The 12,500-nt window shown below is 44.6% G+C and overlaps 1 protein-coding gene across 1 annotated transcript in view; it reads left to right on the top strand.

Annotated features, from left to right (window-relative positions):
• Positions 1-12,500, top strand: part of Adcy2 (adenylate cyclase 2) — a 389,152-nt gene that overhangs the window by 18,584 nt on the left and 358,068 nt on the right. Inside the window, exon 2 of the mRNA XM_021179908.2 lies at positions 424-621. Within this exon, the coding sequence (XP_021035567.1) occupies positions 424-621 (198 nt within the window). The remainder of the gene's footprint in view (positions 1-423; positions 622-12,500) is intronic.

Raw genomic sequence — 12,500 nt, 5'->3', positions numbered from 1 at the left:
AGTGTTTACGGCCCTCTAGCCCCAGCAGGGAAGTTGATGTGTCTTATTTTCCCCTGGCATGGATGGGATTGCCTGTGCCTCTGCTCTGTTTTTTTCTTGAAGTCAATTCTGTTATAAAATCTACTTCTTTATTTTTCTGGAAAAACATAATGGTGAGGGTCTGGCTAATTTGCTAGTTTAAAAGAGCCAGCCTTGCACGATCTATTTAGGAAAAAATACCCCAAAAAACCCAAAAACAAAAAACAAAAAACAAAAATCAAACATGGTCATTCAAAGTAAAACTTGGAGTTTAAAACTTTTACTGATTCTCCTTTGGAAATGGTTTTCAGCCAAGCATGTTTGACATTGGTTGACACTGGAGCTATTTTCCCATAAGTCGTGGCCACTCCCCCTCCAACTCCATCTTCTGCTTTCTCTCTGCAGGAGGTGGAAGACCATGTGGCATTTTTAATAACCGTTCCCACTGCCCTGGCCATCTTCTTCGCCATATTCATTCTTGTCTGCATTGAGTCTGTGTTCAAGAAGCTGCTCCGCGTGTTCTCGCTGGTGATCTGGATATGTCTGGTTGCCATGGGATACCTGTTCATGTGCTTTGGAGGGACCGTGTCTGCCTGGGACCAGGTAAGAAATCACACACTTTTTTCGGATTCTATCTTCGGGCCTTAATTCAAGCCTTACTTGGTTATGTAGACTTCATCCTAGACTTGACTAAAGGAAAGATGTGAAAAATTTAAAATATGTTTATCTTTTAATTGACAAGTAATGACTGTGTATTATGGATTATAATGTGACACTCTGATGTAATCTGTAAGGTGATAAAGTCAAGGTAATTAGCATATGTAATTAGCATATCAACACCTTGACTGGATTATCTTTTTTGAAGTGAGATACTGTGAACAGACTTTTTTTTTTTTTTTTTTTNGTTTTGCGAGGCTGGGTTTCTCTGTGTAGCCCTGGCTGTCCTGGAACTCACTCTGTAGACCAGGCTGGCCTCAAACTCAGAAATCTGCCTGTTTCTTCCTCTCAAGTGCTGCCATTAAAAGTGTGCGCCACTACTGCCCAGCTATGAACAAACTTTTTTTGAGATAGAGTCTTACTATGTAGCCATGGTTGGCCTAGAACTCACCACCTGGGCTGAGGTCGACTCAGATTCTCATGTCCTTCTGCCCTTGACTTCAAGTTTTAGGATTAGAGGCATGGACCACAACACCTGGCTCTCTCTCTCTCTCTCTTTTAGCAATTTTGAAATACCCAATCTTTTAACAATTTTGAAATATCTAATCTATTATTATTGACTGAAGTCAGCATACTGAGCAGAAAGTCACCAAATCTCATTCTTCCTGTCTAGTTGAAAATGAAATAACCAGGCACAAAGAAGAAAGTCATTTGAAATATCTATTGTGGAGGTGCTCAGTAGCCGGGGTCACACAGTGTCTATTGGAATTTATCAATTCTGCTGGCAGTTGGGTTGGACTGATCCCCTGGTCCTCTGGATAGTGCAGCCACTGCTTGGTGCAGTCTAGAGTTTTCCCCCATTGCACAGTGTGCTCTGATTTTCCCAGACTAACACATAAATTCCTTCTCATTTACACTCACTTGCTTTGGAAAGACAGACTCCAGCAACCCTGCTTTTCTACCAACATGATCACATCCTGTGAGTAAGCTTGCTTCCTATTCCTGTTGCAAACTAACACCCATTTCACTCCTGCTTGGGCTCTTGACTTAGAATCTGCCCATGTCTGGGTGATGTCATGTCTTAACTGTACAGTCTAGCCAGAGATGTTACTCAGCACTTCTGCTGTATGAGTGGTGCCTCTCAGCAGCTGCTTGATGGGTTGGCTGAAGGCTGTATTTTATAGGGAATAGGTATTGGTTGAGGAGAGTTAGACAAGATGCCAGCTTAGTTTTTATAAATAAAACCCCAGGGGGTGGAGAGAGAGAGAGAGAGAGAGAGAGAGAGAGAGAGAGAGAGAGAGAGAACGAACACATTGAATTAATAAAAGAACACCTAGAGATTTCAGATCTCTTCCCCATCTGAGACAGTAGCATGCTTCCTATAAAGTCTGAAGATCTTTTATGTCTAAGACTTTTACTTCTTTATAGAGCTGGCAAATTCTCCTGGATTTATTCCTAGGTCCCTAAAGGTTATATATTTGCATCTTGCCCCGCCCCCAGACATCCCATCCCCACAGAGTCCGCCCCCTTACCTGCCCTCCTCTTCTCCTCTGGAAGGGTGGTGGCACCCTGGGTATCATCCCACCCTGGAGTATCCTCTGGATTAGGGCATCTTCTCCCACTGAAGTAAGGCAGCCCTGTAGGGGAAAGGCCAGCCTTTCCCTGTATCCTTCCTTATACCTCCACTGGGGGTCCTGTCTGGCTACAGGAGGTAGCCACTTCAGGTTCCATGTCCCCACTATTAGACATCTCTGCTAAGGTAACCTGTATTACCCCCTCTTCTCCCATCCCTGGTCTCTGGAACTTCCTAGAGATTTCCACCATCTCCTACTCCCACACCTACATCTACAGACTTCCATTCATTCTCCTGGTCCCCTGTCCCTTTCTCCTGTCTCTCTCCACACCTGATCCTGATCCTCTCCCCCACTCCCCTCCCTATCCCCTCTCCCATCCAATTTTCTCCCTCACTCTGCCTCCTATGACTATTTTATTTCCCTTTCTAAGTGAGATTCATCCTTTCTTCCTTCTTGTTTAACTTCTTTGGGTCTGTGGAGTGTATCATGCATATCCTGCACTTTATGGTTAATATCCACTTATCAGTAAGTACTTCCTTTTGGGTCTTGGTTACCTCATGCAGAGTGATATTTTCAAGTTCCACCCACTTGCCTGCAAAATTCATGATGTGCTTGTTTTCAATAGCTAAAGAGTATTCCATTGTATAAATGAACCACATTTTCTGTATCCATTCCTCAGGTTGAGGGACATCTGGGTTGTTTTCAGTTTCTAGCTCTTATAAATAAGGCTACTATGAACATGGGGGACCATGTGTCCTTGGGGTATGGTGGAGCATCTTTTGGGTATATTGCCAGAAGCAGTATAACTGGGTCTTCACATAGAACTATTTCCAGTTCTCTGAGAAACCGCCAGATTGATTTCCAGAGTGGTTGTACCAGCTTGCAATCCCACCAGCAATGGAGGGTTCTTCCCCTTTCTCAGAATGGCTAAGATCAAAAACTCATGTGACAGCACATGCTAGTGAGGATGTGGAGAATGAGTCCCTAAAATTTTTGTTGTTGTCTTATGAATGGAATCTTGAAATTACTTTTTCTCCTGCCCGCTTTGTCATGTCTATCTATTGTTGTACTTGCCCGACTTATAACATACATGTAGGTAACATTGTATAGGCCGAGCAGACTATATTTAGGAACATATATGTATATACATATATACATGTAACAGAAATTAATGAACAGAGATGCCATGATTTTGAAAAAGGAGACACACATGGAAGAGCTTGGAGGAAGGGAAGATAGGAATAATGAGATTACATTATAATCTCAAAATAAAAGAAATAACAAAATTACATATCAATAAAATAAAATAGGTGACTCAAACTTTAAAAAGTTACTTTATCTAATTGTTAATGTTGATAAGATTCCGTTTTTACACAGCAGTCTCAGCAGACTTAGTACTCTTCTTTGCCTGAGAGTTTCAGTTTATTTATATGTACAGCGTTGTCATTCCATTGACTGGAATTGCCATTTTTTCCTTTCAGATCTTTAATTCACTCACTCCTACATAGCACACACTAATTTCTTAGCTGAATCTTGCAGTATTGGGGCAAACAAGAGCATCCCCATTGGTGGCATCAGACCTGTTTCTTAATTAGTCCCCTCGGCTTTATTTGTAGCTTTGTGATTAAATCAGGGAGGATTGTTCCCATCTGTTAGAGTGTCCTTCAGAGAACAGGCTTCTGCATCTATGAATGACACCTCACTAGCCACCTCTCACATTCTCCTTGACTTTTCTCAAGAACCCCCACTTCCAGCGGCTCTCTTTACTGTTGGTCTTGCCTTCTGGACCATGGAGATTGGTGGAAGTATCTTCTCAGCTTGGTGTCTTCCCTCTAGGAAGTGGTTGAGAGACAGGCTTCATTGATTGGGAGTTATGCTCGACTTTGTCATCTTTAGACTGGATTATTTTGGTATTAACCGTCTTCATGTGCCTTGGCATTTTTGTTTCCAAACTTCTGTTGATATTTTTAAAAATGTCTACACATGACCTCAACCACTTTATGGTTGTCTTTTTCTAGTTTTAGGGCATTTACATCCAAAGGGTCTGGTACCTTGAGGTGATCTTATGGGTTGTGTGTCCGGCCCCGAGCAGGGTGTGTTTCTGCAGACATGTCTGTGCCTGCCCTTTCCTCTCATTGCAGGCTCTAAGATCAGCAAAGGCCCACAGCTGGGATCCACGGCTGTAGTTGTCAAGGCTGTCAGGGGGCACATTCTGTGCTGTGGGTCTGCTTACACTCTATCCACATCACAGCACTTACACTCTATCCACATCACAGCACTTACACTCTATCCACATCACAGCAGGGATTCTTTAGGTTCTATTCTGCATAGAAAACTGAAATCTTTCCTGGGTCCTCCTGACACATTTAACTGGGATGAAGACTTACAGTGAAATCATTGTTTTAAATCACCTGAATTTATCTTCCAGTGTTCTTTAATAGATCTGCCATAGATGTGGGCCCTTCCCTGAACACTGGCCATCTAAAAGTGTCTCAGTAAGTTTACCCTGCTTCAGAAAGTACAGAATCACCCTGTCCCTTAGAGCAACATGCTCTCTTCTCTTTCTTTCTTTTTTTTATGTTTTTGCATTTAAATTATTTTATTTATCTATTTTTATTAACTTATTTATTTATTTTTACTTATTCACTTTACATCTGGCTCACTGTCCTTCCTCCAGGTCACCCCCTCTCTCCACCCCTTCTCCTCTGAGAGGGTGAAAGCCACCCTGGATATCCCTCACACACACACCCACACCCCCCCCCCCCCCCCCCCCCCCCACACACACACTGGCACATCAAGTCTCTGCAGGGCTAGGTGCATGCTTTCCTACTGGTGCCAGACAAGGAAGGCCAGCTAGAAAAGCATATGCCGCAGACAGGCAACAGCTCTTGAGATAACTGGCTCCAGTTGTTTGGGACCCACATGAAGACCAAGCTGCAAATCACCTACATATGTACAGCGGAGTGTAGGTCCAGCCCGTGGATGTTCTTTGGTTGATGGTTCATTCTCTAAGAGTCTCAAGGGTCCAGGTTAGTTGACTCTGTTGGACTTCCTAAGGAGTTTCTATCTCCTTTGGGGCCTAAAACTCTTCCATAAGTGTGTCTAAGCCCCATCTACTGTTTGGCTGTGGATCTCTGCATCTGTCTAACTTAGTTGCCTGACACTATTAGAGTATCACTAATAGTGTCAGGGATTAGTGCTTCCCTATGCAATGGGTAAGTGGAACACTCCTCTATTGCTGGTGGGAGTCCAAACTTGTACAACCACTATGGAAATTAATTTGCCTATTTCTCAGAAAACTGGGAATACTTCTACCTCAAGACCCAGCTATACCTCTCCTGGGCATATACCCAAAAGATGCTCCATGATACCTCAAGGAGACTTGCTCAACTCTGTCCATAGCAGCTTTATTCATAATAGCCAGAAACTGGAAACAACCTAGATGCCCCTCGACTGAAGAATGGATAAAGAAAATGAGGTACACTTACACAATGGAGCACTATTCAGATATTAAAAACGTGCTCTCTTCTTGATGGTGGTAAAAGTAATATTGGAGAGGAGTGCCCCACAGGCGCATTTTCTAGAAGAGCTGAGGGGTCTATGAAAATTACCCCCTTTCTGCTCATTGGTCCTCATGGAGATGATGCACACAGATCTCAGTCAGGGGAAACACTAGGAAACCCCCGGTATAGTTCTTTTGTCCTTTCTCTGAAATCATGGACAGCGCTGGTGATAACATGGCAGTGGCATAGATGACGTTTGCTGAGGACAGGTGTGGAGTTGTTCCAGGGGCTCAATGGAGTATACACAGTCTGGTGAGCTGACCATCAGTTGACAGCCTTCTGGACAGAAGGCTGGTTTTCTCATCTCTCCTTTAGACATGGCTTCACTGATCCTGCTTAGCCCTCAACTCCATCATATATTACTCTTGCATGTACAAAGCTTAGTAAATGCAGATGCTTTAAGTAGTCAGTGCATCTAAGAACCTAGCTTACCTCCCAGAAGCTGAGCTGAGGCTAGGTTTCTTTGTTGTGATGTCCCTTGTTAGTGTACAGTACCTTGCATGTAACGCAGTCTTTAGTCTCCCCAGTGTGGGACAAGGGTGACGATGGCTAGCACTTGTATAATATAGACTCGACCAGATCCTACTTTGTGCTACTCTTGTTTTGCTTGTTTTGTTTCTCACATAGTAGGCACTCTCCTGACCTGCTCTGCTCCTGTAGAGGTGGGTGATGAAGGATCTCAATCAGGCTGAGATGCAGTTTAGGGGAAGGGCTTGGGATACAAGAGGACTGACTTCAGAGGCCAGCTCTTAATCATGATATCAGTAATTCTAACCAGTGTCACTGTCATGCGGCGGGGGGGTGGGGTGGGGAGCAGAAAGCCAAGGGTGATGATAAATGCTCTCCATCGAAGACGTCAGTTCCACCCATAGAATGATTTGGTCCCCATATGTCAATGAAATGAAATCTGGGATGTGCTGCTTCAACAGGTATTCACATAAAAGTACCCGTCGTCGGCTCTGGAAGGGTAAACATGGGAGATTTGTGCAACCATGAGAAAGTGCAGGCACATCATAATGGTAGGAGGCTTGGGGTAATCTTGTCATACAACCAAATAGCTTCAAAAGAATAATTGGGTGAAAAGGACAATGGAAGATGGGGAAGGGGGTTCAAGATACTGGCCCTTTATGTATAGGGGGCTTCTCCAATGCTGTTTTGGTTTAACACATGCCAGCCTCCTTGTCTTAGTTAGGGTTTCATTACTGTGAAGAGACACCATGACCAAGGCAACTCTTTTAAGGATAACATTTCATTGGGGCTGGTTTACAGGTCCAGAGGTTCAGCCCATTATCATCAAGGTGGGAACATGACAGCAACCAGGCAGACATGGTGCAAGCAGAATTAAGAGTTCTACATCTTCATCTGAAGGCTGAGTGGAAGACTGACTTCCAGGCAGCTAGAATGAGGGTCTTAAAGCCCAGGCCCACAGTGACACACCTATTCCAGCAAGGCCACACCTCCAAATAGAGCCACTCCCTGGGCCAAACATATTCAAACCATGACACTCATCTAGAAGTTACTTCATGCTGCAGAAATTGGACCCAATTTATTTGTTTCATGTAGCAATTTGGTAAATGCAGAGTTTTACAGTGCTGTTTTTTTTTTTTTGTTGTTGTTGTTGTTTGTTTTGTTGTTGGTTTGGTTCATAGTTTGATGTTCTAGAAGCTCTGGGTAAAGCCAGGGAGGAGAGCTGTAGAATTCTTATTTGCCTTTCACATGGAAGTCTTTGCCATTCACCCCAGGCTCTGTGAGTGCCTTCTGGTTACATTGCTGCTTCTCCACCAATGGAGTGAGTCATGAGGCCATGCTTGCCTGTCATCTTTGGATTAAAAGAACGTGAAGCATTCTGAGCTTGAAACTAGCTCAGGAAACTATGAGGCACAGTTTTTGTTTTGGCATAAACGGGACACTTTTTGTTTTGAGGAACTCCGTGAAGATTTTCTTCAATACCTCTTCTTTACCCAACACATCACCCAGACGAACATCAATCTGCGCCTGACAGTTTGTAAGTCAAGGATTGGGAATGTAGGGGCTACCAATGTCCCAAGAGTGAGTCTGACCTAAAGAAGCTCCATCAAGACTGACAAACGAATCCCCTGCTTAGAACTGCTGAGGCATATCTGTAGTTGGAGAGGTTGACCTTGACAGGCCTGGGCTGGTTGAAAAGAGCAGTGCTTGCTCTGTGGTGGATGCTGGTCCAGGTTTCTGGGATTGCTGTCACCGAGACCCATACTATCTGAGTTGTGTTTTATGGATGACATGTCGTCCTCAGCTCTGAAGCCAGAGCCTGAAACTGAGGGAGAGGCTGGGCCGTGCTTGCCAAGTAGGCTCTTGAGGAACCCCTTCCTCATCTCTTTCAGCTTCCAGTGTGCCCTTCACAACTGGACATCCTGTGTCTTCCCTTGGCGTTTTCCCAGAGTGTCACCTTATGCTCCTCTTCCCTTTATTATAAGAACACGATTCACATTGGAATTGAACCCCTTATGCGACTTCATTTTCATTCGATGGTACCTGTGGAGGCCCTATCTCCAGGCTGGTTCTAACTAGCTATATTCAGTTGTACCAGGATTTAGCAACTGAACAAATCTTTCGGGGGTGCAGTATTCAATCCTTGACAGATTTAGTTTCTATCTGTACATGTTGCCCCTAGGGAAGCACTTCCCTCCTGCGTCTCATCCCTCTGTGGCTTCCTCTCCCACCTCAGGCTTGATAACTCCCCTGCTATCACGCTTTCCTTTAGACCGAAGGGAACCTATGTGAAGGAGGTTTGGGTTCTTCATTCCTTTTCAAACCACTGTCTGTTGAGTATTAGAAATGTTCTCATGTGTGACTATATCCAGTGAAGTACATCCACACCTACAGGCCTAAGGAGGTAATAACCTGCTCACTTGGCTCTGGAGACACGGGGAGAGAATTCTCTCTACTGTGTATGTGTCACAGGATATTGGCTGACCTCTGTATACCCCAGGATCAAATGTGCTGCCATTTGACCATTATGAAAATGGCACTGGGGCCACTGTGGAGCCTAGGTTTTTAAGTAATGTCTTGCTTGGTGAATTTCTGACCAGAGCAAGTTTCCTCTCCTTATCTGGTGGTTGTCCCATTTTCTTGAGGCAGGGATGACATACAGAAGACTGGTGATGAGGAGGTGCGAGTTCTGGTCAGGACTGATAATCAGAATGGCAGTTGGTTGTGCAGCTACTAAAAGTCTGTTAGAAATGCCACCCTGCAAGTTCTGGAGCTGCGTTCTGTTTATTCCCCTGTCTTTCCCCATATGAAGAGTGAAGTTAAACCTGCACCTGAGCCTCCTCTCAGCTGTGGCAGAAACAAAACACACTGAGTGTGATGGTGTAGCCTTTAGATGCTTGGAGGGCTAACCTCATTCCTTCAGAGGGAAGGGACTTTCCTGGTTCTGTTACCTTAAAAGATGCCAGCTCCCGGTATATGTGTGCACACAGGGGCTTTTTTACAAAAACAGTAGCTCAATGGCAGACTTGATCTCTTTAAAAGTTGGTAAGAAGGAGAAAGTAAAGGCCTTCTGGACACCTAAGACCCTTCTTCATGCACCATGAGTAGAGAGCTCCCAAGGCATTTTGTACTATGCATGAAGCACAGATCTGAGAAAACACTAAAAAGTAGTTAATAGCTAAGAACAAAGATGAAGGAGTTTGTTTTTAAGTGGCAAAGCCCACTCTGCTGGGATGTGAGTTTTAAGGACACATACTGGGTAGACCAAGCCTGCTGCACAGTTATTTTAGGATCCCACACAACTCTGGTTGTTTAGAGTGGAGGCAGCATTTCTGAATTCTCCCTCCTGTTGGGTTCTAAGCAGCATGTGGGGGAAATTGTCCTGGCCTTTTAGTGAGGCCTTGCTGTGCCACACACTGGGCTTTCTCGGACCTTGTCTCATGGGTTAACTGTTTCTGTTGATGTCCTCAGCCTCCTCTTCCCTCTAGAGATTTTCTTCAGAGGAACGTGAACCTGGCCCTGGAGAGTAAAATCTCAGTTATCCGGTCATTAGGTAGCCTGTACCAATCTTATCTCTGTTCTTCCATGAGACCCAAACCACACCCTGTATCCAATGTGTATTTTATTTTATTTTTTTGATGTGTGTATAATGTATATATCTTGTTATTATGAGTGGGTAATAATGTGCTCAGGCCACAGTGTACATGTGAATGTCAGAGGTTAACCATAGCTGTGGGTCCTCCCCTCCACCTTGTTTGAGACAGGGTCTCTTGCAGGGGTGGCTGTATCTTCTTGAGGGAATATTCTTTGATTTCGGACTCTCATCTCACCACTGGAGTACTGCCATTTACAGATGTGTGCTACTGTGCTGGCTTCATGTGAATGATGGGCATCACAATCCAGAGCTTCAGTCACTATCACGCAGTACCCAAGGTGCATTGGATTAGCACTGCACTCTCATCAACAGGGCTAAATGCATGACCAGCTCCCAGGTGCATTTTAAAGACTACAAGACCCAGCACGCCGCCCACACACATTACCAGATGTAAATAGTTATGGAAATAAATGAATGAATGTACAAAGGACATAACAGCCTACTTAACTCTACTACCAGACTGCTGGGATATATGCCCAGGCTTCAACACCAGGCCTTGGTTTACACGCCTAACTTCTTTACCACTATCAACTGTTATTAACTTGCATTTAGCTGATGGGAAAACTTAACCCCAGAGAAGTTAAGAGAATTATATAAAGTTGAACGGAAGGAATGGAAGAAAGAGAGCAGGCATTTACCCCTGGGATCCCAACAGCAGCACGCTTATCTCTGCATACCCATTGCCATTTGTTCTGAAGCTTACTGTTGGATGTGGAATTCTGGATGGTTTTCTTTGGGCCAGGTTTGGACTGGAGATTCAGAAAATCATTATGGTGTGGGGTAGGGTTCTGGGATGTTGAAACCTTAGACTGACACCACTCTGAGTTGTGGGCTGAGTTTTTTATTTGGTGGCCACATCCTCCATGTTCCATAAGAGAAATGGGGCTCACTAGAGTGAGGGGAAAATTCATGTTGTCCGTGATGTGTGTGCACAGGCACAACTCTGTACAATGTGGGGAGCACTGTTATTTGAGGATCAGCTGTTGGTTTTATACTGAAACCATAATTCTTCTTCACTGTATCAGATTTCTTACAAGCAAGCTTTTTCTCTGTCAGGTTAGGGCTGTGTAGAAGCACCCTGGCACCCCGGCGTGCAGATAGAGGAGCTGCCAGAAGAGAGGGGAGTGAATCCTTATCTTCAGGCTGGAGCAGCAAGTTCTCAGGAAAAAATAACTTCCCAGTTCAAATTATTTCCTATTAAGAGTTGCTAAGCAACACCTCACTTCGCTCCTCCAGTGTGCTGTATTTCAGGCTTCGTTTTCTCTATGGCCACTACTATCATACTCCCCTGACTTCGACAGGAAGGAGCAGAGAACACAACTCAGAACCATGGGTATGTTCTCACAGAAAGGCCTGGCAACCTTGCAGATCCAAGGCCATTCACCAGGGCATGCCCCTGATACTTTCTTCCCATTCCCCAGGGCCAGGGGTACCCAGTGTTCATTCTCAGCCAAGCTCTGAGGCTTATTTACAGATTATCAGACTTTAACAAACAGGTGGGTGTAACTGACTCACTGGCTTAGCCCTGTTAACTGTGCTTTTCCTTTCCTCTGGTTGGGACTTTCTGCCATCTTGCTTATGGCCCCTGTGCCCAACTCCCATCTCCAAGGAAGCTTTGTGGCCTCCGCAATGAAGTGTGGTTATGTCCCTGAAGAAAATGCTGGGAGAGGTGGAGAGGGAGCATTTGTAATACTTACTTTTACTGTTGCCCTGACCGGGTATGTAGGGAGAAGGGTCACCGCTTGAGGGGACCATCTGTCACCGTGGGGATGATGTGGTACTGGAAGTGGTTCTCAGCTGTAGGGGAGGAGTGCGAGGATGCTTGCATGTGGCTGGGCAGATCTGGGAGCAGCAGAAGGGGAATCCAGTGCTCGGCTGGCTTCTTCCCTTACCGGTTTAATTTAGCCCGGGACCAGCACCAGGGATGGTAGGGTCACATTCAGGGTGACTCTTCCTACCTCCCTTAATCCTTTCTGGAAACATTCTCACAGACACACCCAAAGGTATGCTTCACTAATGCCTGAGGTATTTCTTAATCCAATTAGGTAGACAATCGAAGCTAACCAACCATTAAAATTAAACTCAGTGGGTCACACACAAATGGAAGACATGAAAATGAGAGGGGTATTGTCAGAAAGAAGGGTTACGTAGGAGAGGGAAGGTGCTGGGAGAGGATCATGGGGCGAGAAAGACTAAGAATCATTCTGTACACGAGTGAAACTGTCGAGGGATAAATGCACAAGGGGGAAACAGAAGACTCAGATCTAGAAGGCCCTACTTCAGGTTCCACATGCTGTCCTCTTCTCTTTTCCTTTTTTCCTTCCTTCTTTCTTTCCTTCATTCTCTTATTCTTTTTCTTCTTTCCTTCCTTCTTTTCCTTCCTTCTTTTTCTTCCTTTCTTCATTTCTTCCTTCCTTTCTTTTCATCTTCCTTTCTTCTTTTTCTTCCTTCCTTCTTTCCTTCTTTTTCTTCCTTCTTTCCTTCTTTTCCTTCCTTCCTTCCTTCCTTCCTTCCTTCCTTCCTTCCTTCCTTCCTTCCTTCCTTTCCTTCCTCCCCTCCCCTCCC

The sequence above is a fragment of the Mus caroli genome, chromosome 13 (assembly GCF_900094665.2).
Source record: "Mus caroli chromosome 13, CAROLI_EIJ_v1.1, whole genome shotgun sequence".
Classification (NCBI taxonomy): domain Eukaryota; kingdom Metazoa; phylum Chordata; class Mammalia; order Rodentia; family Muridae; genus Mus; species Mus caroli.
The sequence above is the reverse complement of the archived record's forward strand: the minus strand, read 5'-3'. Positions and strand labels throughout refer to the sequence as shown.